Below are 27,999 nucleotides of genomic sequence, written 5' to 3' on the forward strand. Positions count from 1 at the left end.
CACTCAGGCTGGAGTGCAGTGGTGCAATCATAGCTCACTGCAGCCTCAACCTCCCGCTCCTGGGCTCAACCAGTCCTTCTGCCTCATCCTCCCAAGTAGCCATAGCCAGGACTGCAGGCACGTGCCACCACACCCAGTGCATTTAAAAAAATTTTTGTAGAGACAGGATGCCATTATATTGTCTGGGCTGGTCTCAAACTCCTGGGCTCAAGCCATTCTCCCAGCTTGGCCTTCCAAAGTGCTGGAATTACAGGCCTGAGCCCCTGTGCCCAGCCTCAGTCAACTTTCACAGTCTAACTTTGTGCCAAGAAGTTAGTAGGATCTGAAACTAGTCAAAGTAGCTTCCATTTATTCACAGTTTTAAAAACATTTTTCAAGTTTAGTCAACTTCCCAATATAATCAAAGGACAAAATGGCAATAAAAAATACACTTCATCAGATCTTAGAGTTATACAATCAGTTAAAAAATAGATATTGGGTTTTAGACAACTGACATATGCTTTCCTTTTCCCCTTTAAAGGTTTTCAGTAGTCTATCTGAAATCACTGAATCACTTTTCTTCTCCTCCACAGAATTCAGAACTTTTTCACCCGGAACTGGAGAAGGAGCACTCAGTCATTAGCTGAGGGGAATGGCAAGGATCCAGGGGTCCTCCATGACCACACAACCATCCTCCCGAGCACCTTTAGGAAATCCAACGCTGTCTGAGAAGCAGCAGGGCCAGATCCAGATCTATGGAAAATTAATATCTGCAGTGCCTCCTGAAGGTCACCTCAGTCTTTATGCCATTTCAAAAGCTAGCCCAGGGCTTGAGAAGAAAAGGGAAGTGGCATTCCAGCCATATTTGGGAAGCGATTTAATTTTCATTGCGTACCTCATGAACAGGGGCAATAACACATTCTAGGACATTCTTCCAGCCCACCCACTCTTCCTCTTTCTCTTCTTCTCTTTCCCTAACGAGTGGTAGTGACAGGATGCAAGTCTGCGCTCTTGGTAGATAAATGGAGAAGCAGGAGAAAGAACTATTCCATAATCAGTTAAATGGGGAGTTTTCAGAATCCTGTCTTGTCATTTAAGTGACTTACTGAAGTCCTACTAAGTTATTGAGACTATATTTCTTTACTTTTTGCACTGGGACATTGAAGCATTGAGACACCAGAAGTCCAAAAGAGGAAAAATGTGAAAATCACAAATTTAAAGAAAATGTTGAGGTCTCAGTTCTGAAACACCATGCTTCAAGTGTTGTCATTTTTGAGAACATTTTTAAAAGGCGTCTAATATTCCAGGACATACGGTTCCCATTACTGGCCCAGCAGGTACACAGGGTCTCCCACTTTGATGGTCCCTGGGTTTTCCAGCACAAAATACTGCCCAAAGAGTGGTGATTTTCCATATAACTTTCGTTCTGAAGGGTCACACTGGCGATAACTGCAATAGGAAAAGATCATGGTGAGTCACAGCCAAGCGGATGCAAGAGCTCAACCAGCACGTGGCTTCCATCCCACACAGGGCCTCCGCATGCACAGCTCCAGAGGGCACCATCCCGTCAAAGTTCAACAGAACAGTGCCTCCTGGAGTGGGGCAGTGAACAGCCTGCCCAGCAAGCAACCACAGAAGCATAAGCAATGGCCACATCCCCACATCTTTTCTCTACCTTCATGTTCCCCCTTTCGGCATTAAGACATTAGATACTCGGCCGGGTGTGGTGGCTCACGCCTGTAATCCCAGCACTTTGGGAGGCCGAGGCTGGCAGATCACAAGGTCAGGAGATTGTGACCATCCTGACTAACACGGTGAAACCTCGTCTCTACTAAAAATACAAAAAATTAGCCAGGCGTGGTGGCGGATGCCTGTAGTCCCAGCTACTCGGGAGGCTGAGGCGGGAGAATGGCGTCGACTTGGGAAGCGGAGCTTGCAGTGAGCAGAGATTGTGCCACTGCACTCCAGCCTGGGCAACGGAGCAAGACTCCGTCTCAAAAAAAAAAAAAAAAATTAGATACTCAATGTGTCTAGACACACTTTGTCATCTTCCTTTGCCCTAGGCATCTTTCCTCCTGTCTCCTCCATGCCTGTCACCTGAACCACCATCGTAGCCATCACTTGGGCTGGGAGCCCATCCTTTACACCACTGTCCTCTCTTCCCACAGCCTGTCTGCAGCTGCCCAGTTCCAAGGTTCTTCCTGTACAACATCATTTGACTTGGCTTGCTTTTCCTCATTCCGACTGTCACGATCTAGCTTCCAGCATGCTCAGACTACCATAATAACTTCTTAACCAACCTCTCTTCCTCATTCTCTACCTGTTTTCAATTCATTGTTGACACTGCACTATATCACTGCTTTAATTGTATTCTGGTCTTATCATTCCTAGGCTCACAAACCTTCCATGCTCCCCAGTGCCTGAAGAATAACATTCCAACTGTTCAGCCCGGTGTGTAGGGCTCTACCTGGCCCCAGCCTGCTTTTTCAGACCTGTTGCCATCTGCTCCTTACCTGTGCCTCTGCAGCTCTCTGCTGGATTTCACCTTGCTTTGCATTGTACTGACTCGGTAAGTCCTCTGTGATTCCTGTGGGATGCCCCTCCTCCAGGTCCCCATGCTTTAGAATTGTACCTGCCTCAAGGCCCAATTCAAACACCACATCTCCCAGGAAGGAAGCCCAGGTTCCCCCAGCTACGAGTAATTCCCCCTCCTCAACTCTCTTTGCCCCTCCAATACTCACACGTCTTGTCCTGTAATGTCAGGGCACAAGTTTGTCTGTTCTACAAGGCAGAGTCCCTGGAGAACAGGAACTGTGATTAATGCCCTTGTACTGCTCACACCCAATGCCGGGCCTCCTACGTCACCTGTGACCCACCATTGTTTGCTGGCTGGATTAGTATGCTCACAAGTAAAATCATCTGTCAGAGGCAGTATAAATATGAATATTTTTGTCCAGCAGAAAATTAAAGAAGCCGCAGGGAGAGGGCACATGAACAGATGTGTGGGACTCACACGGCAAGATTCCCCCACCTTCCCCACTGGGAAGAAGTTAACCTTCAGTTTTTTATTTAATCTAACCCTAATTTTACGTCATTTTTATATTTAAAACATTTTTAGATAAATCATTCATTTTATTCTGCCTTGCTTTTAAAAAAAGTGAAAAAGTGACTGCAACAACTTGGTTCTAATGTTGTTCTTCAAATCAGAAATTGTTAAGGAGAAAACAGAGAGTCAAATCTAGAACCACCTTCTGGAGACCCGCAGCTCCTTCCCCAGACTGTAAACATCCTGTAGGCAGCACTGCGTCCACTTTGTTCTCTGTTGCATTCTCATGGCCTGGAACAGGGCCTCACACATACACTGTAACCACTCAAAAATAATGTTGGTTGAACAATGAATGAACAAATGAATGGATGAATGAAAATAATGAGCTGTTGATGCAGGCTTCCCTGCCTTGCCAAGAATATTTCCTCTCTCTGTAATCAGATTTCTGCAATGCCCTTGGACCTGACAAACCAGGCATCTCTCCTAGCCTGGCTCTCCTCTTTCAGCATGCAACACTCATGACATTCTGAGATCTATCTGTCAGAGGGTGACCTCTTAAGGAACAGGGGACACATCAGTTGCTTGTATGGGTGTTTCCGTTGCTGCCAAGCTCTGTAGTCTAAGAGTCGAGACTCTCATTATCTTGGGGAGAAATTGAGAGTTGGAGTTCTGCACATCACACATGGATAGTTTATAAGGAACTTTATACATGTTCTCTCTTTTAATCCTTACAACCTGCCTATGTGGGAATTTGCCTTTTCTTCATTTTACAGTTAAGTCTCAGGGGAGTAACAGACTTGCCTGAGATCACAGATCTAAAGGATCCAGCTGGGGCCAAAAGCCCAGGCCTGGCTGACTTCAGAGTCTAGTGGACTCTTCCCACCCAGGATGTAACCCTGGTCGTCGACATCCTCCTGAGTACACCCGCCGGCCTGAGAAGAACCCAGGTGTCTCACAATTTAGTCATCTACACCAATTTCTAGCCACTTACATTTTTCACCTATCCCTTCCTGCCAACCAAGCACAGACACACTCACTCCCCCACCAGGTAATGAGGAACAGAGGACCATAAAGAGCGGCTGCCCCTCCCGGCACAGCCTCCCTAAACTGCACAGGTCGGGGGGAGGGAGCTGCTTTGTGAAAGTGCAGGTGTGGTCACCGGCTCACAGGTAGCGGTCCACTCCGCTGTCTAGGAGTAGAAGCGGGAAGAGCTATTGGAGTGCAAAAGGGGTTCTCGGCGGGCCGGGCTGCCAGGGCTTTCCTACAGCTGCCTGGTTTTGCTGCGGGCTCTCACCGCCTCCTGCACCACCTCCTCCTGCTGCTGCTGCTGAAGCCCGCGTCCAGGCTGTGGGAAGACTCAACGAGGTCACTAGCGGCCCCTTGTGGCACTAAGAGGTATTGCAAGCAGTCTATGAATTCGTGTGCACACCAAGTTCAACACTCTGAAATAGTATTCTTTCATACATGGGTCTTCTACGACTTTTTAAATATATGACTTTTCATATATGTATTCCTGTTGGTATTAATAAATTAAAGCTCATTTAAAATCTTCCTTAGTGCACTTTCTCCTTCAATGAATACGAAACATAACTATTCTAATGAGCAGGAAGCCCAAGACACTTTATTTAGCTTAAAACCGAGGTCTCTATTATTTACAAGGTGCAGTGTAAATGGAAACAGTTTGTTACCTTTAAAGTGCTGTGCACCACAGAGGGCTGCTCCTTGTTTACACTGCCTGGTTTACGCATTCACTGGTCAACGTCCAGGCCATGACTCCAGGCAGAGTATCTGGTCACTGCCCGATCCCACCACTGGTGTTCATGGGACCATAAGTCACCAGCGGCAGAAGCCATCCCTGAGGCCTCATGACTGCCTACCTCTATGGCCAGGTTAAGAATTAAACAGCATTGTTAATCCCGATACTTTGGAAAGCCAAGGCAGACACGTCACCTGAGGTCAGGACTTTGAGACCAGCCTGGTCAACATGGTGAAACCCTGTCTCTACTAAAAGCACAAAAATTAGCCAGGCGTAGTGGTGCATGCCTGTAATCCCAGCTACTTGGGAGACCGAGACATGAGAATTTCTTGAACCCAGGAGGCGGAGGTTGCAGAGAGCTGAGATTGCTCCACTGTGCTCCAGCCTGGGTGACAGAGTGAGACTCTGTCTCAATAAATAAAGAAAAGAAAAGAATTAGACAGCGTCGTGAATGTTCCCGGGAGAGGTGCCACACTGAACCTCCAGAGGCTGGCCGCTGGGCAAGTTCGTGTTAGGTTTCATTTAAAGCAGCCTCTGAGTATGGGAAGAAGTGCGGTCAGGCTTCTGTTCCTCTCAGAAGGTGTCAAGTTTATAAACGGGAACTCTCAATGACCGCAGCTTACGTGGTTACTGTGTACAGTATTGTATCATCTATAAAAATCCTATATCTTGCCTTATTCCAGTCTACCAGAAGAGGTATTACAAGTCCAGCTTATACCGATAAAGAAACTGCGACTTGAAGAGCCTAAGCGACTTGCCAATGTCACACAATTAGGAGGTGACAGAGCCAGACTAGGGTGGAGAGTCTGCCTCCTCCCATGGAGTTACCACTGCTATATATTCTGTGTTTAGCTCAGCAGAGCACAGCCTGACACAAGTGGCTGCTGGCAAACGTCATTACTGTCACAGTATTCATGCATCCAGCAAAACGGTTTTTTTGAGTACCCATGCAGTAACTGTGCTATATTCTTTCCATCAGGGGCAAGATGTCACAGAAGCAACAATGGCAGACTCCAGCCATTCCTTCAACCATGGGGATCAGTGTGTATGTCACTTTCCCTTAAGAAAGAAAAGAAAAATTCCATTTTCATATCTTCCTGTTAGCAGACATGCCTCCGCTGTGCCACCCGCTGTGAGTATTTTACAGACGAAGGCTCCCCTATGCCTCTGTATTTCTTTTTCTCGCACTGCTGTGCCACCGCGGGCTCTGCCTGTGGGTGACTAACATCAGGAGGCAGGGCTGGGCAGGCACAGAGGTCTCCCAGCTGAGCGCTTGCATTCCAGAAGCAACCCCAGCCATGGGCACTATGAGTGCCCAGAGGCAGAAAGCGGTGTGGCTCTGAGCAACCTGCCCAATAGCAGAGAGGCTGTGGACACCACTGTTTGCTTCCCTTCCCATGATTTATGGGATGCGGCCAGGCCTTTCTCTTCCCGATTTATGACCACCTGTCTTGGGAAGAACATAAATTACACATCCATGGCAATTTAAATCTCAGTAAGAGATAGGAGAAGACACCTAGGCTGGCCGCACTGTCTCCTGGGGTATTAGAAGCAATTAGGGCCAGATTGTTGGGCTTCACAAAGCCTGCAGAAGATCAGGGGGGTGTGCTGGCTCCTTGTGCCCCCCGCCTTCCCACCCTCACTCTGTGTTTAGGGTCAATTATCCTCCTTCTATAAACACAGGCTCCCAATGGAGGAAGGGGGGGGTGCTGAAGATGCAGAGAACGAGCCCAAACACGTGCAGTGCTTTGCAGAGGCTGTTTCTGCAAGACCATAAACCTTCTAAATCCAGAGGGAAGGATGCCCCACACCGAGCAACACACTGGGGGAGGAGAGAGAACAAGATGGACAAAAAAGGATGACAGCCAATTCCCCAAACCACTTGGCTGATTTACACAGAATCATCTATTTCTGTCCTGCCTCCCTTATTTTATAGGGAAGAACACTCAGGGCCTCAGTGGAGGCGGGGGTAGGAGCACAGCAGTTGGTGTGCTGCAGATCCAGGTCTCCTGACTCCCAGCCCAGGATCTTCCCACTGGCCCACCCTGCTTTCTGCCCCTGGTAGCTCCTCTGTGGCCATGGGAAACAGGAACACTGAGTTCTGGTTTGTTCTGATGTTGAGTGAGCACATTTCAAAGAATAGCTATAACCCTGCTCCTCTCATCAATGTTCTGTCACATATAGTGACATTTCCCCCAAAATTTTACTATGAAAATTCTCAAACAGGCAAATGGTGAAATAATTTTACAGCAAACACCCATTTACCCGCTGCTTGAATTCTGAGCTTAACGCTTGACTATATATATATATATATATATATATATATATATATATATATATATATAAAATTTTGTGAGACAGAGTCTCACTCTGTCATCCAAACTGGAGCACAGTGGCACAGTCTCAGCTCACTACAACCTCCACCTCTCGGGTTCAAACGATTCTCCTACCTCAGCCACCCGAGTAGCTGCAAATACAAGTGACCACCACCATGCCCAGCTAAGTTTTGCATTTTTAGTAGAGACAGGGTTTCACTATGTTGGCCAGGCTGGTCTTGAACTCCTGACCTCAAGTTATCCACCAGCCTCAGCCTCCCAAAGTGCTGGGATTACAGGCATGAGCCATCATGCCTGGCCTTGACTACGTTTTCTTTATCACACATGTATCTATCCATCAATCCATTGTATTGTCTTTTTGCATTTCCAAGTAAGTTGCAGACACCAGTACATTTCAACTCTGAACAGTTCAGCTTGAATATTATTACCTAGAGTAAAAACCATTATTTGCTTTTTTTTTTTTTTGAGGTGAAAGTTACATGGAATGAAACATACCAATCTTAAATGCTCCACAATATTAGCTTTTTACAGAAAAGTTGTTAATGTTTTGAGTATTGAGAAACATCTCTCAAAATGTTGGGATTCCCTTAGGCTAGTTTGTAGCCCCCTCTTGGAATATTGCTGCAAATCACATCCAACGCTGTTGGAGCCAGGTAGAGACCAGCAACTTGCTATCCACCTAAGGATTCCTTGAGTCCCACAAACCCCCTTCTCTATAACTCCCTCCACCCACCCTGTTTGACTTCCCTGCTGACCACTGTCTCTCTGCCAGGTGGCCTAGGCCCTCATGGCCACCTGCTAACCTTGCTGCAGCCTGGCCCACACCCTGGGACTTATCTCCTATAGGATGACAGGTGCTGGCCAGAGAGGTCAGGCCACAGCCTCATGCTCAGGGGTGAGGTGACAGTGGGGATGACAGCCCTGCAGCCCAGGGCTTCAGCTTGCCCAGAGAGGGGGCCAGATCTGGGACAGTAGAATTGTCAGGGACGGATTGGTGCTGATCAAAGAAGACTCAATCGTTGGCCCCCAAAAAGGCCATGAGGTTGGTGAGAGGTGGAAGGAAGGGGAGGCAGACAACCTCACATTACAGGGAATGAGTCCTGCTCCACAAAGCCTAGAGCAACCTCTCTGTCATGCGCTCGTTCATGATGGTTTTGATACAAGATAGTCACATCTCAACTGCATTCCTTCCTCAAGGTTCCCAGGGCCCTCCCTTCTACAAGTTATACCTGGGGGTGCCAAGTCAGGACCAAAGCCAAGGAGGGGTCTTACACAAAGCCAAGGAATGGTCTCAGGGGCTGTAGAGATGAGACCTGACACCTGGCCTGTGACTCAGCATTCAATGTCAAAGGGACCAATGAAGAGAAGCACCCTTAGTTCATTTTCAGAGTTTCAGCAATTTCCTGGGTCCCAAATTTGGCAGATAATAGCACTGAAGTGCTTGGATACTAAACTGTTATTGTTGTTGTTTTCATAAAAGTAATGCAGAGTAATTATAGAAAGTTTAGAGACTACATATAAGAATAACCCTTTTCCATAATTCTATGACTGTATCAAAAGAGTACCTCCATTTTGTTTTATATTCTTTCAGCCTTTTATCTACTCATGCATTTATACATTTTTTAAGAAGTAAAATCAAATAAAAATGAAAAAGTAAATAGTGCTATTTTATAATCAACTTTGTAAAATCAACACGGCATCTTGACTATCTTTATATACAATTTAAAATGATTCTCGGTACTGGTCTTTCACTCAAAATTTTTCCTTAAGAAATTTTAAAGTAAACATAAAAGTAGAATAGTGCAATAAACCCCCACGTAATTATCACCCAGATTCTATTTATGAAGATTGTGACACATTTTTACAATGTACTCATCTATCCTTTTTTTTCTTTTTGCTAAAATAATATATGGCAAGTTCCAGATGTCACATCACTTCACTCCTACACACATACTTCAATCAGCTTCTCTAAAATATATTGACATTTCTTATACAACCACAATGCCATTAGGACACCTAGTACATTTTTTGGTATCATCTAATGCTCAGCCCATAATACAATTTGTCAAAATACATAAGCAATTTTTAAACATTGCTTTATTTGAATTATGATTTCTAAATGAAAAATAAAAGTATTTGTTTAAGCAGACATGTTGGTGTCCAAAACACCAGGGAATGTTTCCCAAATTATCTCGTTAATGGGACCCTCTTGAGTTTCAAGACTATGTGTGTGGTGTCTTCACTGCTTCCTCTTATAAACATTAAGCAACAAATATTGCTTCTGTTCCGGCACCTAAACCCGAGGATGAGTCCCGTCTGCCCAGTCCTACCTCTTCAGTGTTTCCAGCGGCTCCTTCCTGCTCATGACACCGGTGTCTGGGTCCACTGTGGTTAAAATGCATCTGGACACACACACACAGCATCATAAGGGGGACAGAGCAGAGCGACCTTATCCCCACCCCCACCCCACGGGGACAGGAAAGCACCTTACCTGGAACAAGCCTTCACCCTTTTCAGTTCCACGTCACCAATAAGAAGCTCATCCCAAGAATCCTAGGGGACAAAGCACAAATTCTCATGAGCACCTCTGGGCCCTGCCCCTGACACGTGTGTAGAGACTTCCCAGGACCCCTCGCACCTAACGATGTCACCCATATCAGCGATGGCAGCCTTCTGTTCTCCCTCAGCCCTGCTCTGCCAAGCGATACCTGCACATCTTGGTGTTCCCTCTTTCTGGCTTTGATATGCCAGTCCATTCCCCTGAGATGAGATTTCCCTCTCCTCTCACTTGTAAAAATGTCATAGAAACTCACCTCGCTCAGGGAAGCACCCTGATGATCCCACCTGACTGGTGGTGGGGGGTGGGGTGCACAAAGTGAATGGGGTGGGTGAAAGTGGGGACGGGGACTGATGGGGGCATTGATCATTACTTCAGATTATATCAGATCCCTTAGTGCCTGCCTGAAGCTATATGGATCAAGAGCCTTAAGTCACTGAGTATGTGCATGTCTCCCCTGGCCAGATACGGACACATCAGGAGCAGGACCAGCAGCCTCATTCCTCTTTGATTTTTGCTGGAGCATTTAGGAAGCACTGCAGCCAGGGGAGCTGTGGGCTGGGTCAGTGGAACCTAGTTTCCACGACAAACCGCATTAGTGGACCAAGGCCCTCCAATCTAGCAGCCGAGATAGGCCATCTATACATGGAATTCTAAAGATCAGTATTTTATTTTTAAATGCCAGAAATATTCACAAAAAGCACTCCAAGACAGCACGTCATGTGTTGGTTTAACTGAGCTGGCAATACTTACTCTGGGGATTCAGAGGCACAGCTCTCCAGGCTGGTCTGGTTAGAGGAAGTTTTATAAGGAATAGGTAAAATGGGTGCTGAGTCTAAAAGGGCAGAGAGTTTGAGAGGCACAAAAGAAGGGTAAGGGGACTCCAGGCAGAGGGGGCAGCAATAAGAAGGAAAGGCGCCGAGGAGGCAAAGGACATTTGATTATAGTCCTGACCTTTACCCTTAGAGAGAATTGCCCACCACACGAGGGCGGAAGGCAAAGACCTGAAGTTAAAAAAGCAAACTGCCTTGTCCTTGGTTGATCATGAGCTCAGAATTTTAACTCCAGTAGTGTGTGTTATTCTTGATATATATGGCACAGGGGTTTTGTTCTGTCGTAAATCATAAAATGGATCTCAAGCACATATTTTCAACAGTCCAGAAAACTAGGCACAGCGGATTAGCACAGCCACAGTCTGGCCTGTGAACATTTCTCCACAAGGGGGCACTATGGTCACAAAAAAACACATAAAAAGGGTATAAAAGGAGAGAAATAAGGGTTCCACTTAGGAAATTAAGTTATTATTAATTAAAGAAATACTTCCAGAGCCCCTTCTATGTCCAATAAAAACTATTGGGGATTGAGTCATAAACACTGATGAGCCCAGGAAAGTCTTCCTACAGCACCTGGAGGTGACAAGTTCAAACAGGACAAGCCTGGTATAGGAGAGGCTCAGAGCACACCATAGCTTCAGAGAAGGGAGGGAGCGCTTTGAGGTCCAGCAATCAGAGCAGGCTTCCCAGGGGAGGGGGCTTTTAATCCAGGCTTTTAGAGAATGTCAAGAGTTTTAAGTAGGGAAGGGAGTAAGATTCTCAGTGACCAGGAGACACCAGTTTGCAATTTGGAGCTTTCGTTGGTGATATGGTTTGGCTGTGTCTCCACCCAAATCTCATCTTGAATTGTAGCTCCCATAATCCCCATGTATCATGGGAGGGACCCAGTTGGAGGTAACTGAATCATGGGGGCGGGTCTTTCCCATGCTTTTTTTGTGATAGTGAATAAATCTCATGAGATCTGATGGTTTTATAAAGGGCAGTTCCCCTGCACGCACTCTCTTGCCTGCCACCATGTAAGATGTGACTTTGCTTCTCCTTCACCTTCTGCCATGATTGTGAGGCCTCCCCAGCCATGTGGAACTGTGCGTGTGAGTCCATTAAGCCTCTTTTTCTTTATAAATTACCCAGTCTCGGATATTTCTTCATAGCAGTATGAAAATGAACTAATACAGTTGGTAATAAAGGCTGGAAAAGCAGACTGTGGCAAGGTTACAGAGGAATGTAATGATTGCGTGGGAAGTTTGGACCTTTGCAACATGGAGAGCCACTAAAGGTTTCTGAGCAAGGAAGCAACACTGATGATTTGTTACAAACTTTTAGAGCGGGAGAGATCACGCTGATCAGCTCTGGGAGGCTTGGCTGTGGCAACATTCAGGAGGGAGCACTCAGTGGTCCAAACTTGAAGTAACAAATGTCAGATCTGGCTGGTGGCTAAGAATAGAAAGGGGAGCCGACATGGCTGGGGCTGGGAGGAACACAGCATTAGAGGGAGGAGCCAGGGCCGACTGTCATGCTCTGAGCCTGGGTGAAAGAAAAAAAAACATGCTGCCCTGGATAGAAACTGTGAAGTCAACAGAAGGAGTTTGGGGGCCAGGCGCAGTGGCTCATGCCTGTAATCCCAGCACTTTGGGAGGCCAAGGCGGGTGGATCACCTGAGGTTAGGAGTTCGAGACCAGCCTGGCCAACATGGCAAAATACAAAAATACGAAAAATACAAAAATTAGCCGGGCATGGTGGCGTTTGCCTGTAATCCCAGCTACTCAAGAGGCTGAGGCAGGAGAATCACTTGAACCCGGGAGGTGGAGGTTGCAGTAAGCTGAGATCATGCCACTGCACTCTGGCCTGGGTGACAGAGCAAGACTCTGTTTCAAAAAAGAAAGAAAGAATGAGTTTAAGGAGGTGGGGTGAGGGTGTAGGGGCTGGGGTGGGAGCACATAAGTCTGAGTTTCTCTGTCAACCAACAAAGAGTTGGAACTGTGGTGCAGCACTCCAGAGGGATTCCTGGGTGGACATTTGAGGGACCTATGTTAGGTGATAGAGGGCGATGCTACAGGAGACAGTGTGATCACCAAGGAGGGGAGAGAAAAGGGTCAAGGCCAAAACTTTTGGAAGTAAGGAATGAGGACAAACAGCAGAGAAACAAGGGCAGTACAGCTAAAGGAGAAACGTTTCAGTAAGTAGTGCCCATGTGTCCTCAGAGCGGGGTGGTGGTGACTGAGAAACAGTCACTGACTGTGGCAGGTGGGGTGGTTGTGTCTACTACGGCTTCGGGGAGAAGTGAGATGTAAGAAATGAGTGTGGGGAGTGCCGATGATGAAGGGAGGCAGAGAAAAGCCACAGTTGCTGAGAAGGTAGGTTCCGAGATGAGGAGTGGGTCTGCTTTCCAGTAACTTCCATGCAGGTCCTCGGCCTTCCTCCATGCTAGCCTGCTCTCCCAGCTGCACCCTGGCCCCGCCTGCTCTAATCCTTCTCCAGGCTCCTGGCAGAGGCAAATGTGTATCATGCAAATCAGATTCAGTCACTCCCTGGCCAAAAATTCTTCCCAGACTCCCCAAAACCTGACACCAAGTACCTGTGCTCTCAGCTCCCCTCCTCTCCTGAGCCCTAGCACTGCAAGATGGCCAGTCTCTCATACCTTCATAGCCCTGTGTATGCACCCCTCCCTCAGTGCCCCCCTTTCTCCTGGATAATACCCGGTCATTCATTTAACAGATAATTAATGCACACCTTATATGTGCCAGGGGCTCTCCTAGGGGCTGGAGATACAGCAGCCCCCGTCCTCAAGGAGCTTGCGTAGGGGAAACAGAAAATACACTGATACCTGAGTACGCACGGCTTGTTAGGTGGGGTGTGTGCTGTAGGGGGCTGGGTGAGCGGGGTCAGTGAAGCCCGCAGCAGGGGACTGAAAGAGGCACTGGAGTGAGCCATGAGGCCTGTGAGGGAAGATATGCCAGGCCGAGGACCCAGCCAGGGCACAGAAAAAAGGCCAGTATGGCTGGGGCAGAGTGAGACAGCAGAGGGGAGTGAGAGGAGAAGGGGCTGGGAGCTGGCGGGGTGCAGGTCATGTTGGGCCTTCAATGCAATCCATAAGGATCCCATCTTTTACTTGAAGAAAGGTGGAGAACCATGAGAGGGCTTTGAGCAGACAAATCACATGATGTTACTTATATCAACAGGGTTACCTTGACGGATGTGCTGAGAACAGCCCATGGATGGTGGCAGGGCTGGGTCAAGGGCGGGGCAGGGAGGCCAGTGAAGCCAGGCTGTTGCAGCACCAGTGGTGACTGCATCCGGGCAGAGAGGGGAGTGGGGAGGAAGGCCCAGCCATCAAGATCTGTCAACTGTAGGAACTTAGGATGTGAGAGAAAGAGAAGAACAAAGGGTGGTTCACAGTTTGGGGCCTGAGCCAGCGGAAGTCAGAGCTGTTGTGTGCTGAGATGGGCGAGACAGCACAGCAGGCTTTGGGGTGGAAACCTGACCCTCAATTTCAGACATCCCAACGTTGGATTAGACGTCCATGTGGAGATATGGAGAAGCAGGGGAAAACTCTGGCAGAAGGATATAGTTAGGGGTCCTCAGGGCAGAGAAGGTCTTAAAAACAGATGATTAAATAAAAAAAAAAAAAAAAGAACAGATCAGAAAAGTGAGTGCAGACAAATGAGAAAGGGTCTGAGACCGGAGCCCTGGGTGCCCCACGCTTCAGCTCACCCCTCAATGCAGGTGTTAGTCACATCCCCACGTCTGGCTGCTCGCCACCCTCCTGGCCATATCTCACTGCGCTGTGACTGCTTGTTCACTATCTGAGCACACTGAGCTCCTTAGGAGAAGCAAGTGCATTTCTTCAACCCTTGTTCTCATGTGTCTATTCACAGCGCATGACACACAGGGGCAGCAACCCACTGGATGATGGGTGAATCACTAAAAACAAGGCCGGCTCAGCCACCATTGTGTTACCGCCCAGCTTCACATACAGAATGTTCTCAATTAGGAAACACTCAGAGATAGAGAGAGAGATAGGGGTTTTTAGAGTAAGATTCAACTGAAAGAAATCTCCGAGATCTGAAGTTCTACTCTGGGCGATCTCCTCTTCTCCTCTCATCCGAATCTTACTGTCACAGAATTTTGGAGCGGAAATGGCTTCAGCATGACCCTCGGTGCACAGATCACACCAGGGGGAAAGAAAGCTTAAAGTTGATCATAGGGAAAAAGCTGGTGTCTGAGCCAAACTCCCAGGAATGAAACTCTTCCATACCTCTCTGTGGTACTTAATGTCCTAGAACTTTTCCACAAATTGTCATCGACCTTGATTCGCACAGCTCCCATCAGGCGAGGGAGTCATTGAAACTGCGTGTGCTTTACAACTGCAAGAAGCAGATGCCTCAGTGAGTTTGGTGACCTGTCCAGGCTTGTACGGTCACTTGCTGAAGCAGTTGGATTAGAATCCGGCTGTCCCAGCCCCACACATATGCCCTAGAATTCTCAGGGTTCCTCTGGCCTTGTACAATTGGGGTTCAAAACCCAGCCCCTCCTTGCTGTGGTATAGCCTAGGGCAGGCCACCTCACCTCCCCAAGCCTCTCTCTTCTCTCCTGTAAGATAGGAATGATAGCTTTATCCCGCTGGGCTGCTGTGAGGCATAGAAGAGACAACATACTTAAGCGCAACACAAGTATTCATTCAAAACCCTCCCCACTCATTTCTCTTTTCCTGAGAAGGAACGTTCTCAGGAGAAATGGCTCCCCTAGCCATAGCTGGTGGAAGATGAATATCAAGGAGATGGTCAAAGGCAACCAAACACTGATTATTTTCCTGTTGTCTAAGTCAGGCTGGCCCATGGTGCACAGGAGCAGGACAGGCAGAACTTCCTTGTCACAAAGAAGCACTTAGAGATGCCCAACCCAGGACCGTGGGGGACATGCACACAGTCCACCCTCCTCACACTAGGAAGTTCTCCGCCATCTTTAGAAGAAACGCTACCCTTGGAAGTTTGGAGCAATGAGTATTTTATGTGAAGAATTAGCGGTAGATTTGGGTGTACTTTTATTATCCTCCATTGATTGATATTGCTTTTATACATCTCATAAATTACATTATCCAAATTGACCCTTCAACAGACCCTTAAGGTAACCCTAGGCAGAAATATGATCATCTCATTGTTCAGGCAAGGTAAATGGGACTTAGCGGGGCTGCTCAAAGTCATGCAGAAGCCAGCGCAGAAGCTGAAACCAGCCCTTACATCCTCTGGTTTGAATGTAGGAATCAAATTCTTAGATTATTTCTCTTTCAGCACAGTTTTGCCTCTGTACAGCAAAAGTGAAGAACAGAATTGGTTGCTCTGAGTATAAAAGGTTAAAACTCAATTGCTTTGACTCCATTTTTCCCTGTTATGGAGGAAATGGGCAGACGTAAGAACCACTATATTGTCCCCTTTACCTCTCCCTTCTCAACATAAACATGAGGCACAACCAGAGCTCCTGAATTCCCAGCTGTGGGTCAGGGTTTCTGTTGAGTATCCACAGCTGGTGGCCACTCACCAAGCCTCTAGGCCACCAACCTCTGCCTTCATGGAAGCCCAGGGAGAGAATCAGGTTAAATAGCCAAAGGCTATTTATTACAAAGGTAAATTTGCTGCCAGAATCCTGTGGAATCCCAGAAACCAAGCCTCAGGGCTGTTCAAGCTAAGTCACCATGCAGACATCTGAGGGCAGATGGAAGGTGGCACTGCAAGCGTTTCAGGGTAGTGCCATCAAGCTTAGGGGCAACAACCTCTCCCAACCCTCACCCAGCAGTCTTGCAGTAAATGCCTGTCTTCTCCAAGAGAGCCGTCTACTAAACAGGAAGACCATCCTTTAACAAGACAGGAGCACACACTTTCTTTGTTCCATGGCCCACACAGATCACGTAGTCTGTGCAAGAAAATGTGACTCAACAACGAACCTGTCAACTCAGAATTCTCCTTAGAAGCCTCAGATACTGAACTGCCTCCTTGATGACAGTCTCTGACCGATCAATATTTGTATCCTCCACACAGAAGTCTGCACTCATTAGGTGCTGAATAAATCTAAAAATCAAATTGTTACGTATTACAGAGTTGATAAATAATGCACCCTTCAGAATAATCTGATCCAATGTCAAAGACCCTCATACTTTAAAAAAGAAGTCAAATCCAAGGAAAGATGCAAAGGGGCATAGCGTTACCTCTGCATAGACATCGCATCCTGAAATTACAATATTGGGCCTGAAGTTGGTTGCTTTAACTTTCTTCTCTAGCCTGGAGTTGAGATCTGCCAGCGATGCCTCAGAAAGGATCAAGAATGGGCTGGTGTCTGAGTAAGCAATCTGATAAGGAAATAGACATTGTTATAACACGTGGCACACCAACTTTTCAGTGCTTAGGTGTGCCTAGCTCCTAGACATAGCCTCCATGCTCCACCCCACCCCACACAGAATCTTTCAAAGTAGTTCTCTTGTTCTTTTAATAGAAGTCACAGTGACTCAGAAGTTTTAAATAGCCTTGCAGATAGCAGAAACTGCATGGTGGAATGAAGGGACCAAGGACTCAGAATCAATTCTAAGCTGCCACAAGGCATGTGCCCTTGGGGACATCACTGCACCTTTCTAAGCCTCCCGTTTCTCAAATGTTTAATAAGGTGGTTGAGTTTGATGACCTCATTATGTTTGATTGAAATGTTCACTAATTCCTTGAATACTTATTTTATGCAACTTACAAATTAATATTTATGTTGACCATAATTTATGCATTTGCTTGTTTCTTTATTTATATATTTTGAGACAGAGTCTCCTTGTCGCCTGGGCTGTAGTGCAATGGTGCCATCACAGATCACTGCAGCCTCAACTCTCTGGACTCAAACAACCCTCCCACCTCAGCCTCCTTAGTAGTAAGGACTTACGGCATAATTTATTTTTTTTATGGCCATGGTAAAAGCAGTATATGGTACTACCAACCCTGCTTTTATGATGAATCCTTAGAGCTTTATGCCATTAAGGCTGATCATTTGAGTCTGTGTATCTCCATACCCATGCCAAGTTACACAACTGGAATCTGACATACAACTGCAAACTGTAAAAATTCTGGACTCCATGTGCAATTGCAGAATGGAATGAAAAAAAGACACTGGTGCAGGACAGTTTTGAAACCCTACTGGCATCAGAATGCTTACACAAATAGGAAGATAGATGCTCAAGGGCAAAAATTCAAGAGTTCCCCAAACGAAGAAACAAACAACGCTTCCAAGGGAAGCCGAGGTTATCAGAGATGCCACCTGAGCCCCCTGGTCTGGGGGTGACTGCTTTCTACCCATGGAGGCAGCAGAACCTCTCACCTGGTCCTTGGGTCGGAACAAGTCTGCTATTTGGTGAGGATGTCTCGGTCGCATGTGAGGCTCAAAGTGCACCAGGCGGTAGGGCTGTGACTTCAGGAAGCTGGTTATCCACTGGGCAGCGGGCTCGCCACAGTCCCTGCCCTCGATCTCCAGGCCGTGCACTCTGCAGGGGTGGCAGGAGCAAAGGGCAGACATGGCTTTGAAAATCCATGCACCCTAATATGTGCCAGTTATATCAGAAAAGCTGCTCCTAACTGTAACATTACTGTCCTTTCTTAATTACCAGAAGATGTAATTTTAGTCCCGGCCCTGACTCCAAACCTGCGTGAGGCCAAATGAAAATGAAAGCACCCCTTTAAGCTTTGCTTTCCCCATTTTAAAAATCAAGTTTTGTACAACTGTGTCTCCCTACCTGGAAGGCAGGGAGGATGAAATGAAATAATATGTTTGAAAATGTACTGAGTTCTCCGGAAGAAAACTAAGGTATCAGTATAAAGTAAACTTAGAATTACTGCAAAATCTAGTTCACCCAGCTGAATAGCGACCAGAAATCTTTATTCACAGGCCTGGCTATACTTTGCCAGTGTAGTACAGCAACAATATAAAAATGTTCTATAAAGTCTAAAACATTACAGATAATAACTTTATATATAACAAACATTAACAATAATATATTTATTTATTTAATAATAACAATAATAATCTACTGGATTTGATTGAAAGTTATAACTTTGTAGGATTTGAAGTTCCCACTCCCCAGCACATAGTCATGTGCAGGGCTGTTTGGCGTTACATGAATTTCACAGCTATAGAGGAAAATAAATGCTATGGTGTAGGCCAGTGTTTCACAAAGTGCAAGACCATTACCACTGCTGGCATTCAAGATAACTGTAGATGGCACCTGGGTATAGCATTAAATAACAGTGAATTGCACAGAGAGAAATTTCAGTTTAGTGGTAATAAATCTTTACCTTTTAGCAACACTTGATAATCACCTCTTTTAACAAAGAAAGAACACACCTTAGGTCCAGAGACCTCTGTAGGCAACAGCTTCTAGCTAGAATTTAGTAATGTTTTAGCATGTTGACTGTTTGTTACTTTCTGGCAAATTATATAGGTAGCCATATAAAGTTTGTATACAGGTAGTCATATAAAGTTTATAGGTAGCCACATAAATTTATATATAAACCCATATATATAAATTATATAGGTAGCCATATAAAGCCATATACCTGGCAAATTATATAGGTAGCTATATAAAGTTTCTTTTTTAAATAAATGTGTTTAAGATTAGTTTTTAAGCTGAATCAATTTAAAGAAAAATATTAAGTAAACAAGAGTACAGGTGGTTTATGGTTTGGCCTACTATCACCGTGGTGTTATGCAAATGCTGGAAGTTTGAGAAAGCTTAGTGGATCAAGTAAACCTACTTGGGTGAGCATTCCATTTCCACAAATGACTAGCTCCATGGCCTTGGTGATGGTTTCTTATTCTGAGACTCAGTTTCTTCATCAATAAAATGGGGGTAGAAGCAGAACTTTGTCGTGAGGATTAGGAACAATCCGTAAGAAGTCCCCGAACAATTCTTAGGACTGGGATATGCTCAGTAGGTAGTAATGACCTAGGGTCCCCCAACCAAGTTATTTCAAGCTATCTTTGTATAGTTACTCCATAAATCAAACATTTAAACAAAAGCATCCATTCTCTAATAATAATGTATAAACAGATTTTTATATTGTAAAATATATTGAGTATAGTATCCTACATATTTTTATATAATTTTATTTTATTGCTTTATATCTAAAATGAGAAATCATTACTAACAGTGTCTGGGTTACATTAAGCAGTGAGATTAGTGTATTCAAAGTTTCCATAAATTTTTAAAAACTTTTTATTGAAGTGTAACACTCATGTAGAAAAGTGCACTGCTGTAGTATATGACTTGATACCTTTTTGCACACTGTCACCCCACCCATTCTAAATTAACTCCTGAGAATCAGAGGGCTGAAATATGCACCCAAGGCCTATGAAGTAATGAGACCATTTACAAAGACCAGGAGTGTCTGCCTTACTCTTTTCTGGATCAAGATGAAAAATAAATAAAATGAATAAAATAAACATACCCAAATTTATACACCCAAATGGACATTACCTTTCAGAGCAGTCACCTTGGGAAGTAATCATTCTAACCTAGTATTAATCATATCTACTTACTACTACTTTTAAGCCTAACCTCATTTTATAACCAAAAAAAAAAAGGTCCTATCGTTTTCTTATTCACAGGGTTTAGCTCCAAATAATTTTTTACTTTTCTCAAAAATCAAATCCACCAGTTCTAGAACTGAATATATGTGGGGGGCTTAGCGTCTGTGTGTGTGTGTGCAGTTTAATGTCTGAAATGCTAATTTCAGAAGCATCTTGTGAAATGCCAGCATTACCAAATATCTAGGTATGGAGACAGCCTTGAAGGTCATCTCCTTGTTAGATGCCTCTTTGCTGGTGCCTATGAGAAAAAAAAAAAATCACCCTCCTTTCTCCAGAGTCAAACCCTTACAGCCCACCAAGGCACCCTCTCAGTCTCAACTTGCCATTCGGCAGCCCAGGGCTTCCCTTAGTTGCCTTTATAGGAGGATGGGAGGGCACACACAGCGGAGGAGGTAGACAGGAAGGCTGCTTTGACTCCTTGGGGCTTCAAATGGCAATAATTATTTTTACAAAGTCAAAGCATTTGCATCTATCTTGGGCCATTTAAACATCTGCCCTGTTAATCTGACACTGATTTCCATTGCAACATCTATTTCTAGATCCTGGGGTTCAGGTTCATAATCACCCAGAACTTGAAGCCTTTCAACGAGTAGAATTTGTTCTGTCTTCTTCCTGCTCCTCCCACATTTCTCCTGAGTTCTGATTGGCCTCTGCTGTATCTTGGCCCCAGCACCCCACCTGCACACTGTCCCAAAAAGTGCAAGTGAAGAATTAAAATAAAATTCCAAATGCTCCTATAACCTTTGACCTTTTGACAAAGATAATGTAGGCATGGCTTGATGGTTTCAGGTTTCAGGCTATTTGTCTGAATAATCCATAGCAAAAGTCCCTAATTCTGTGTATCTTATTAGTAGCAGGCAAGGCATGTGAGAAAATCAAGTAACATCTTCGACCATGAAAACAGGTGTACTGCCTGTGATCATGACCCCAGCACCGCAAGAACTCATCAGAAATCTTTAGGAAACTGTGGGCTGAGGTTACAACTCCCTCATAAGAGAATAGGTTGGGCTGTCAAAAGAAACCTGAGTCCAGAAGATCCTTGGAATCTTTGCTCGAAGAGTCTGTATACTACCGTAGCATGTCTAAGCCTTTCATTTTGCAATTTCCAAGCATGCCCTTGTTTAGTCTTTTGGGCATGGACCAAACGCCCATATGGGACTGTGAAAAAAGTTTCAACACAATTTCAAATGAATTAAAAATTAAACAAAAAAATTAACTATAAGAAAATATGGGTAAATATCTAACCATGGCAAATAAACACAAATCAGGACATGGACAAACATGAAATACAAATTGCAATATAAATATTTAAAAGCTTACCTCATTCAGGGAAAAATACAAATTAAATTAACAAGAAATTATCATTTTTGCCCATAAAAATGGCAAAATGTTTTTTAACATAATGGTTAAAATGGAATCAGTAAAACCATTCTGCAAACAATTTAGCAAGATGTATCAAAAGCCTACAGGATCCATATTCTTATTTGAAACAAAACCACTGCTAGAATTTTTTCCCTAAGAAAACAACAAATTATATAAACAAAGATTTATGCCAAGTAATTCATCACATTCTTCTTAATACCTGGAAAAAAATTAAGACAATCAAAATGTTTAATCATGGGGCATATTAAAATGCATTAGAGGACACCTACAAAATGAAATATTATGCCAACATGAAAAATGGTATCCTTAAAGATTTTTTAACAATATGAAAAAATACTCAACATATCAATTTAAGTATATAAACAATATTAAAGGATTTTTTGTATTATTTCAATTTGGTTTTTAAGTAGTAGGCATACAGACCGAAAGAATGCCACAATATTAATTACAGTTATCACAGGTAGTTTTTGTTTTTTTTTTTTTTTTTTTTTTGGTATTTCCCAAATTTTCAACAATGAGTATGTACCACTTTTCTAATCTGAAAAACCACCAAATTCAAAAAAGTATATTATCATGTTTAAAACTCTAAAATGTAGAAATTACATCAGTATTGCATTTTGTGAACTTTTCTGGGTCTTTAGGCGTTTTTCAGATAACTAGATTTTTTGAGGTGATGCTTTTTTTTTATGGTAGGCTATAAACTACATGTAACATTCACACTGCATTTTGATTCCAAATGCAGAAACTATAACAAGAATATAACTGGACCAACTTTAATTTTCCCATAGTGAGATAAGAAATCAACTCTAGACATGATTTCTTAGAGGCAAAACAAGTTTTCCTAGAAGAATTGCTTCGTTGCAGCCCTTCTGATGTTGAGGGAAGGGCTTGTGTACAGAACATCCTCCTGGGTTACATCCCCAGCCTCATTCTGACACTGACCCCTGGGCAGCCGCTGGCTGGATCACTCTTCTAGCTAGAGCTGTTCTTTTCTATTTTGGAACTTCCTTTCGTTAGAACTAAATCTTAGGGGTCGAATAGCCATTTGCAACTCCTTTCCTAACTCAGATTTGGAAGGTGCCCAGTTTTTCTAAGCCCAGTAGAAAAAGTTCTATGAGAATACATAGATCGAGTCTCACCTCTGCTAGGACACTCCCCACCACCACTCCCACCCCATTTTTGTGCTTGATCTTTGGGTGCTGTTATTTCTCTCTTGCTGACATGTCAATGTGCTTTTGTTCTCATGGGTTTCTACTTAGCACTTTCATGTCTGTCATCTCCACAACACAAGTTTCTGAAGCTGCTTCCTTCTTTCTCCTTCTTTTAGATCTTCATAATGTTGAGGACTTGGTTCTGTATATGGTACACATGCAATCAACAGTTCATTATTGATATGTTTCTCAGGATTCCCTCTAGAGTTTATGCTTTCTCAAAATTGCATGACTATTCATTCACACAAGGGCTACGACCTGCCCTTTCCTTACCTGCACTTGTGCACTGCATTTGTGGTGGGCGTTTTGATGGGCAGTAGTAGGTCCTTTGTGTAGGCTGCACTGAGAGTCAAGGTGTCACCATCACAGGTCAGGGAAATCAGGACCATGCGAGGTTCCTGGCGAGCAGTAACCATGTTTCCCTCCTCGTTGACCACAAGCCAAAACCTGCCATTTTCAAAACACAGGATATGTGTGAACCATTATGACAGGAAGCCAGACCCTGGAGGAGCTTCAATTAGACACTGTTGTCATCTTTGATTTCTTCCCTATAAGCCTGGTGTGTGTGAGTTTGAGTGTGTGTCTCTGTCTGTCCTAAACATCAGCACACAGGACTGAGTCTGTCACTTAATTTCAAAGGGTTTAATAACCACTCAAGCATCCAACATGTATCTGGAGAACAGTTTGAGCTCTTTGATGGCACAGAAATCAAAGATGTTAATTATATTTTCATCTCAATCTCTAGAAAGCCTGATCACTTTCATTAAACATGCCCCAAGCAGACGACAAGAATCTATTTTACGGGAAGACTTTAAGGGCAGGAGGAAGCACAGGGCCTGGCATCTGGTAGGTAATGGACTCTCATCAGTGGAAATAGCAGGACTGTTGCTTATATTGTTCACAGGGCATAGAGTTTAGCTGAACAACACACAGTGCCACTTATATCTGCCAGTTCCAGCCCCCCACCTTTTTAAAATTTTTATGTTCCAATATTCAGTGCTGTCCATTCTGCAATTTGCTAAACTAGACAGTATTTTTTTCTTCTGGCCCAGTATTCCTGATCTACAGGTACTTCCTAGAAAAAAAGATAAATGGAGAAATAAAGGCAATAGAAAGAGCCATTTCCAGAACAAGAACAACACATTTTTGTAGGTTATCTCTCAGCTACCAAGGAAGCAAAACATATTGGCATTTCAATCTTTACAGTACATACTGATCAAATGATTACAATTATAGAAGTGAGCATGTGCTTTTCAGATTTCCAGACATAAGAAAAAAATACGGCCAGTACATTAGGTCGTTCAAGATATTTCTTGCATCACTTCCAGCAGGTTATCATGGTTGAGTTGTTCAGCTACACTAGAAAAATATGCTTAGTATAAGCCCTTTCTGTAACTGCCCTTTTATCAGACTTTGTTTCTGCACAGACAGAGGCCTGCCCTGCCCCAAATCCTTGGGACTAGCAGGTGAATATTCTCTCTAATATTCTTCCTGGTAATGGCAGTTTACATCTTTCTAAAATGCAAATCTAACTTTATGACCCCCTCATTCAAAATCCCTCCATGGTTCCTGCTTTCAGGATAAAACCAACTCCTAAACAAGGGCATGCACAGCCCTTCATGATCCAGCTGCTGCTCCAGCCATTCTTACCTCCCGAGGTCTTCACACAGGCCAGTCTTTTATATATTTATTTTTTAATTGCAGTAAAATATATATAAAACATAAAATACCTAGCATACTCCTATGTATAGACCCCAAAGAACTGAAAACAGGAACTCAAACAGATATTTGTGTATCAATGTTTATTGCAGCTTTAATCAAAATGCTGAAAAAGTAGTAACAGCCCGAGTGTCCGTCAACAGAGAATGGAATTTTTGAAATGTGATTTTAACCATTTTGAAGTGTGCAATTCAGTGGCAGTAAAGTACATTCGCAGTGTTGTGCAATCATCACCACTATTTGCAAAACCTTTTCATCACCCCAAACAGAAACTCTGTACCAATTAAGCAATAACTCCTTGTTTTCCCCTTCCTCCAGCCCCCGGTAACATCTAATCCACTTTGTCTCTATAAATTTATCTACTAGACATTTCATATAATTGGAATTATGCAATATTTGTCCTTTTGTGTCTAGCTTATTTCAATTAGTATTATGTTTTCCAGGGCCATCCATGTTGTAGCACATATCAGAACTTCATTCCTTTTCATTGCTGAATAATATTCCATTGTGTGTATATACCACATTTTGCTTATCCACTCATCCATCAGTGGACACTTAGTTGTTTCCACCTTTTGGCTACTGTGAATAACATCATAATGAACATTCAACACTCAATGCTGCAAAGAACATTCATCCTATTTATGTCCCAGTTCCTTTTGGTAAATACCTTAGAGTAAGCTTGTCCAACCCATGGCCCATGGGCCACGTGTGGCCCAGGACAGCTTTGAATGCAGCCCAACACAAATTCATAAACTTTCTTAAAACATTACAAGATTGTTTTTGTTTTTGTTTTTGTTTTTGCTCATCAGTTATTGTTAGTGTTAGTGTATTTTATGTGTGGCCCAAGACAATTCTTCTTCCGATGTGGCCCAGGGAAGCCAAAAGATTGGACCCCCCTGGCATTGACTATGCCAGCCTTTCCCCCAGCATACCCCATCCTCACAAGCCAAGTGTCTTTGCCCAGCTTATTCCCTCTCTAGAAAGTTCTTCTCCCAATTTACTTGCCCAGCAAGTTCTGCGTCGTTTTCCAGTTTTCAGCTCAAGCTGTTACTCCCTCTCTGAAGTTGTCCCTGACGGCCCCAGCCAGCTTCCAGCACTGCACCCTCTATGCTGGCACCCTGGCACGTGTCACAACCTCTGTTTAGTCGGTTGTCACCTAGGACTGTAAGCCAGTGTTGGCTTCTTTTGATCACACTTTCTGGGAGTGTGTGATGAACGAAAATAAAGAATTTATCATAGTGTCTGGTACAAAGTCCAGCTCTTCTTGTCATCTATTGTAATATGAGCTCAAAAACTGCTTTTTGAACCTAAGTAGTAAAATTCCAGTGCCCTTTGCCTCTGGGGCCTACAAAAACTAATTCAGTAAACTCTACTACTTTTCAGAGCCTACTATATAAAACATGGTTTTTTTTTTTTTTTTTTTTTGAGACTGAGTCTCACTCTGTCGCTCAGGCTGGAGTGCAGTGGCGAGATCTCTGCTACAGTGGAGCTCTGCAAGCTCCGCCTCCCGGGTTCACGCCATTCTCCTGCCTCAGTCTGCCGAGTAGCTGGGACTACAGCCGCCCGCCACCAAGCCCGGCTAATTTTTTGTATTTTTTAGTAGAGAAGGGGTTTCACCATGTTAGCCAGGATGGTCTCAATCTCCTGACCTTGTGATCCACCCGCCTCGGCCTCCCAAAGTGCTGGGATTACAGGCGTGAGCCACCGCGCCTGGCCCAAAACATGGAATATTTAGGATTCTTGGCTTCCTTCCTGAAGCAAAGATGCATGCATCACTCACCTTTCAACTATGTCATGAATTGCCCTCTGTCTGGGGAGCTGGTAGGAGAAAGGTTACAGCTCCCATTAGTCCTCTGTTACTTGCTGAACTGCGAGGGCTGCTCTGGAAAGGAGTTTCAAGTGCAGCCTCACAATAAGACCCGAGGCTGGCCTGAAGCCAGACCCTAAAGAGGACAAAGCTGCCGGCTCCCGGGTTTTGCAGCTTTCGCTGAACGCCAGCAATCCACGCAGCTCTAAGAACCCAGACAGGACATTAACAAAATCACTCTTTACAAAGCCCCAGTGTGCTAAAGAAAATAAGAGTCCTGGTTCTGCTGCTGTGTGGCTCTGAATTCAGCTTCTTTATCCAGAAGAGTGCCTGAGAGAATTGGGGAAAATAGCATCTGCAATGCCCCCCCAACCTTTTGTTTTTTTTTGTTTTTGTTTTTGTTTTTTTGTTTTCTTTTTTTGAGACGGAGTCTCGCTCTGTTGCCCAGGCTGGAGTGCAGTGGCACAATCTCGGCTCACTGCAACTTCCACCTCCCGGGTTCAAGCTATTCTCCTGCCTCAGCCTCCTGAGTAGCTGGGATTACAGGTGCGCGCCACCACGCCCGGCTAATTTTTGTTTTTTTGTTTGTTTGTTTGTTTGTTTTTCGTAGAGACGCGGTTTCACCATGTTGGTCAGGCTGGTCTCGAACACCTGACCTCAGGTGATGCACCCGCCTCGGTCTCCCAAAGTGCTGGGATTACAGGCGTGAGCCACTGCGCCCGAAGGTATTCGTTGAACTGCTGTCATTACTATTATGAGTTCCGCCTTGGTGCGCTCTTGGAGGGCTGGACTCTACAGTTCCAGCTTTCTCCAAGATCTCAAGAAAGTCACTCAAAATAAAGCGACTGGGAACCAATCTCTTTAAGCTAGCCGCCTCCACTAAATGGAGATTAAGAAGTTTGCTCACTGGCAGACACCTGGGAGCGATACCACACCTCAGCAGGAGCACATGACGCCAAAGAGCCAGTGGGAGGTGGAAATCCGCCCACCCCGGGAAAACGGGTCCACGCGCTCAGAGTCCCAGAGCCCCGGGGTCTGATGCTGGGGGGTGACGGTTCCTTTTTCTCTTTGGCCTTGTCTCACCCAACTCCCAGTTTCTTTGTAATAGGAGGAAGGACCTGTTAGCAGACTCTGCAGACCTCCCCTGCGCTCCTCCCTTCTCACCCCCTTGCCCCGAGCCGGATCAGCGCTGCCCCGCGCCCGCGCTTGGCCGTACCTGTCCCGCAGGTTGCCGCTGCGCAGCCCCATGGCCGTGCACTCCGCCTCGCTCACCGGCACCCCCTTGCAGGATTTCACAGGGTAGATCCAGAGCTGCGCCACGGTGCCCACCTGCTGCAGCAGCCGCCGGCTCCGCGTGGGCCATGCGCGGCGCCAGGCGACAGCCCCCAGCGCCACCGCGGTCAGTCCCAGCGCGGCGACCCCGAGCCACCCGGGCCGGGGGTGCGCGAGGAGGACAAAGCGGGCCAGCGCGGAGGACCCGGCGGCGCCCATGGCTGGCTTCTCTGCGAGGTGTCGGCGGCAAGGCCGGAGCGCGCTGGTCGCCCCGGGCCGCTGGGGGAAGGTGCGGCCTTTGGCCCGGAGCCCAAAGGGTGGGCAGCTCCTGAACCCTTCCGGGCCAATCAGAGCAGTGCGTCCTTCTGGGGGGCGGCGCGAGGAGTGGGAGGTGGTGGCTCAGCTTCCACGTGGTCTGCGCCCCACTGCCTCTGCAACCTTCCGTCGCCTGCGCTGCAGGGCGCTGTGCCCTCCCCCACGATCGCTGCAAG

At 45.3% G+C, this 27,999-nt stretch overlaps 1 protein-coding gene across 4 annotated transcripts; it reads right to left on the reverse strand.

The window, feature by feature from the left end:
* Nucleotides 1–332: 332 nt before the first annotated feature.
* Nucleotides 333–27,999, reverse strand: MTARC1 (mitochondrial amidoxime reducing component 1). 4 transcript variants are annotated; one of them, XM_054449922.2, is made up of 8 exons: nucleotides 27,453–27,988; nucleotides 22,984–23,157; nucleotides 17,852–18,014; nucleotides 16,707–16,847; nucleotides 9,609–9,670; nucleotides 9,448–9,519; nucleotides 2,721–2,776; nucleotides 1,310–1,428 (listed from the first exon to the last, which is right to left on the reverse strand). In XM_054449922.2, exons 1-7 carry the CDS (start codon nucleotides 27,725–27,727, stop codon nucleotides 2,761–2,763), a joined length of 903 nt encoding a protein of 300 aa, XP_054305897.1. In that variant the 5' UTR covers nucleotides 27,728–27,988; the 3' UTR covers nucleotides 1,310–1,428; nucleotides 2,721–2,760. The 4 variants fall into 4 exon arrangements, with proteins under 4 accessions (XP_054305894.1, XP_054305899.1, XP_063527917.1 ...); XM_054449919.2 differs by lacking the exon at nucleotides 2,721–2,776 and having other exon boundaries at nucleotides 333–1,428; nucleotides 27,453–27,980; XM_054449924.2 differs by lacking the exons at nucleotides 2,721–2,776; nucleotides 16,707–16,847 and having other exon boundaries at nucleotides 333–1,428; nucleotides 27,453–27,999.

The sequence above is a fragment of the Pongo pygmaeus genome, chromosome 1, assembly GCF_028885625.2.
Source record: "Pongo pygmaeus isolate AG05252 chromosome 1, NHGRI_mPonPyg2-v2.0_pri, whole genome shotgun sequence".
Lineage (NCBI taxonomy): Eukaryota > Metazoa > Chordata > Mammalia > Primates > Hominidae > Pongo > Pongo pygmaeus.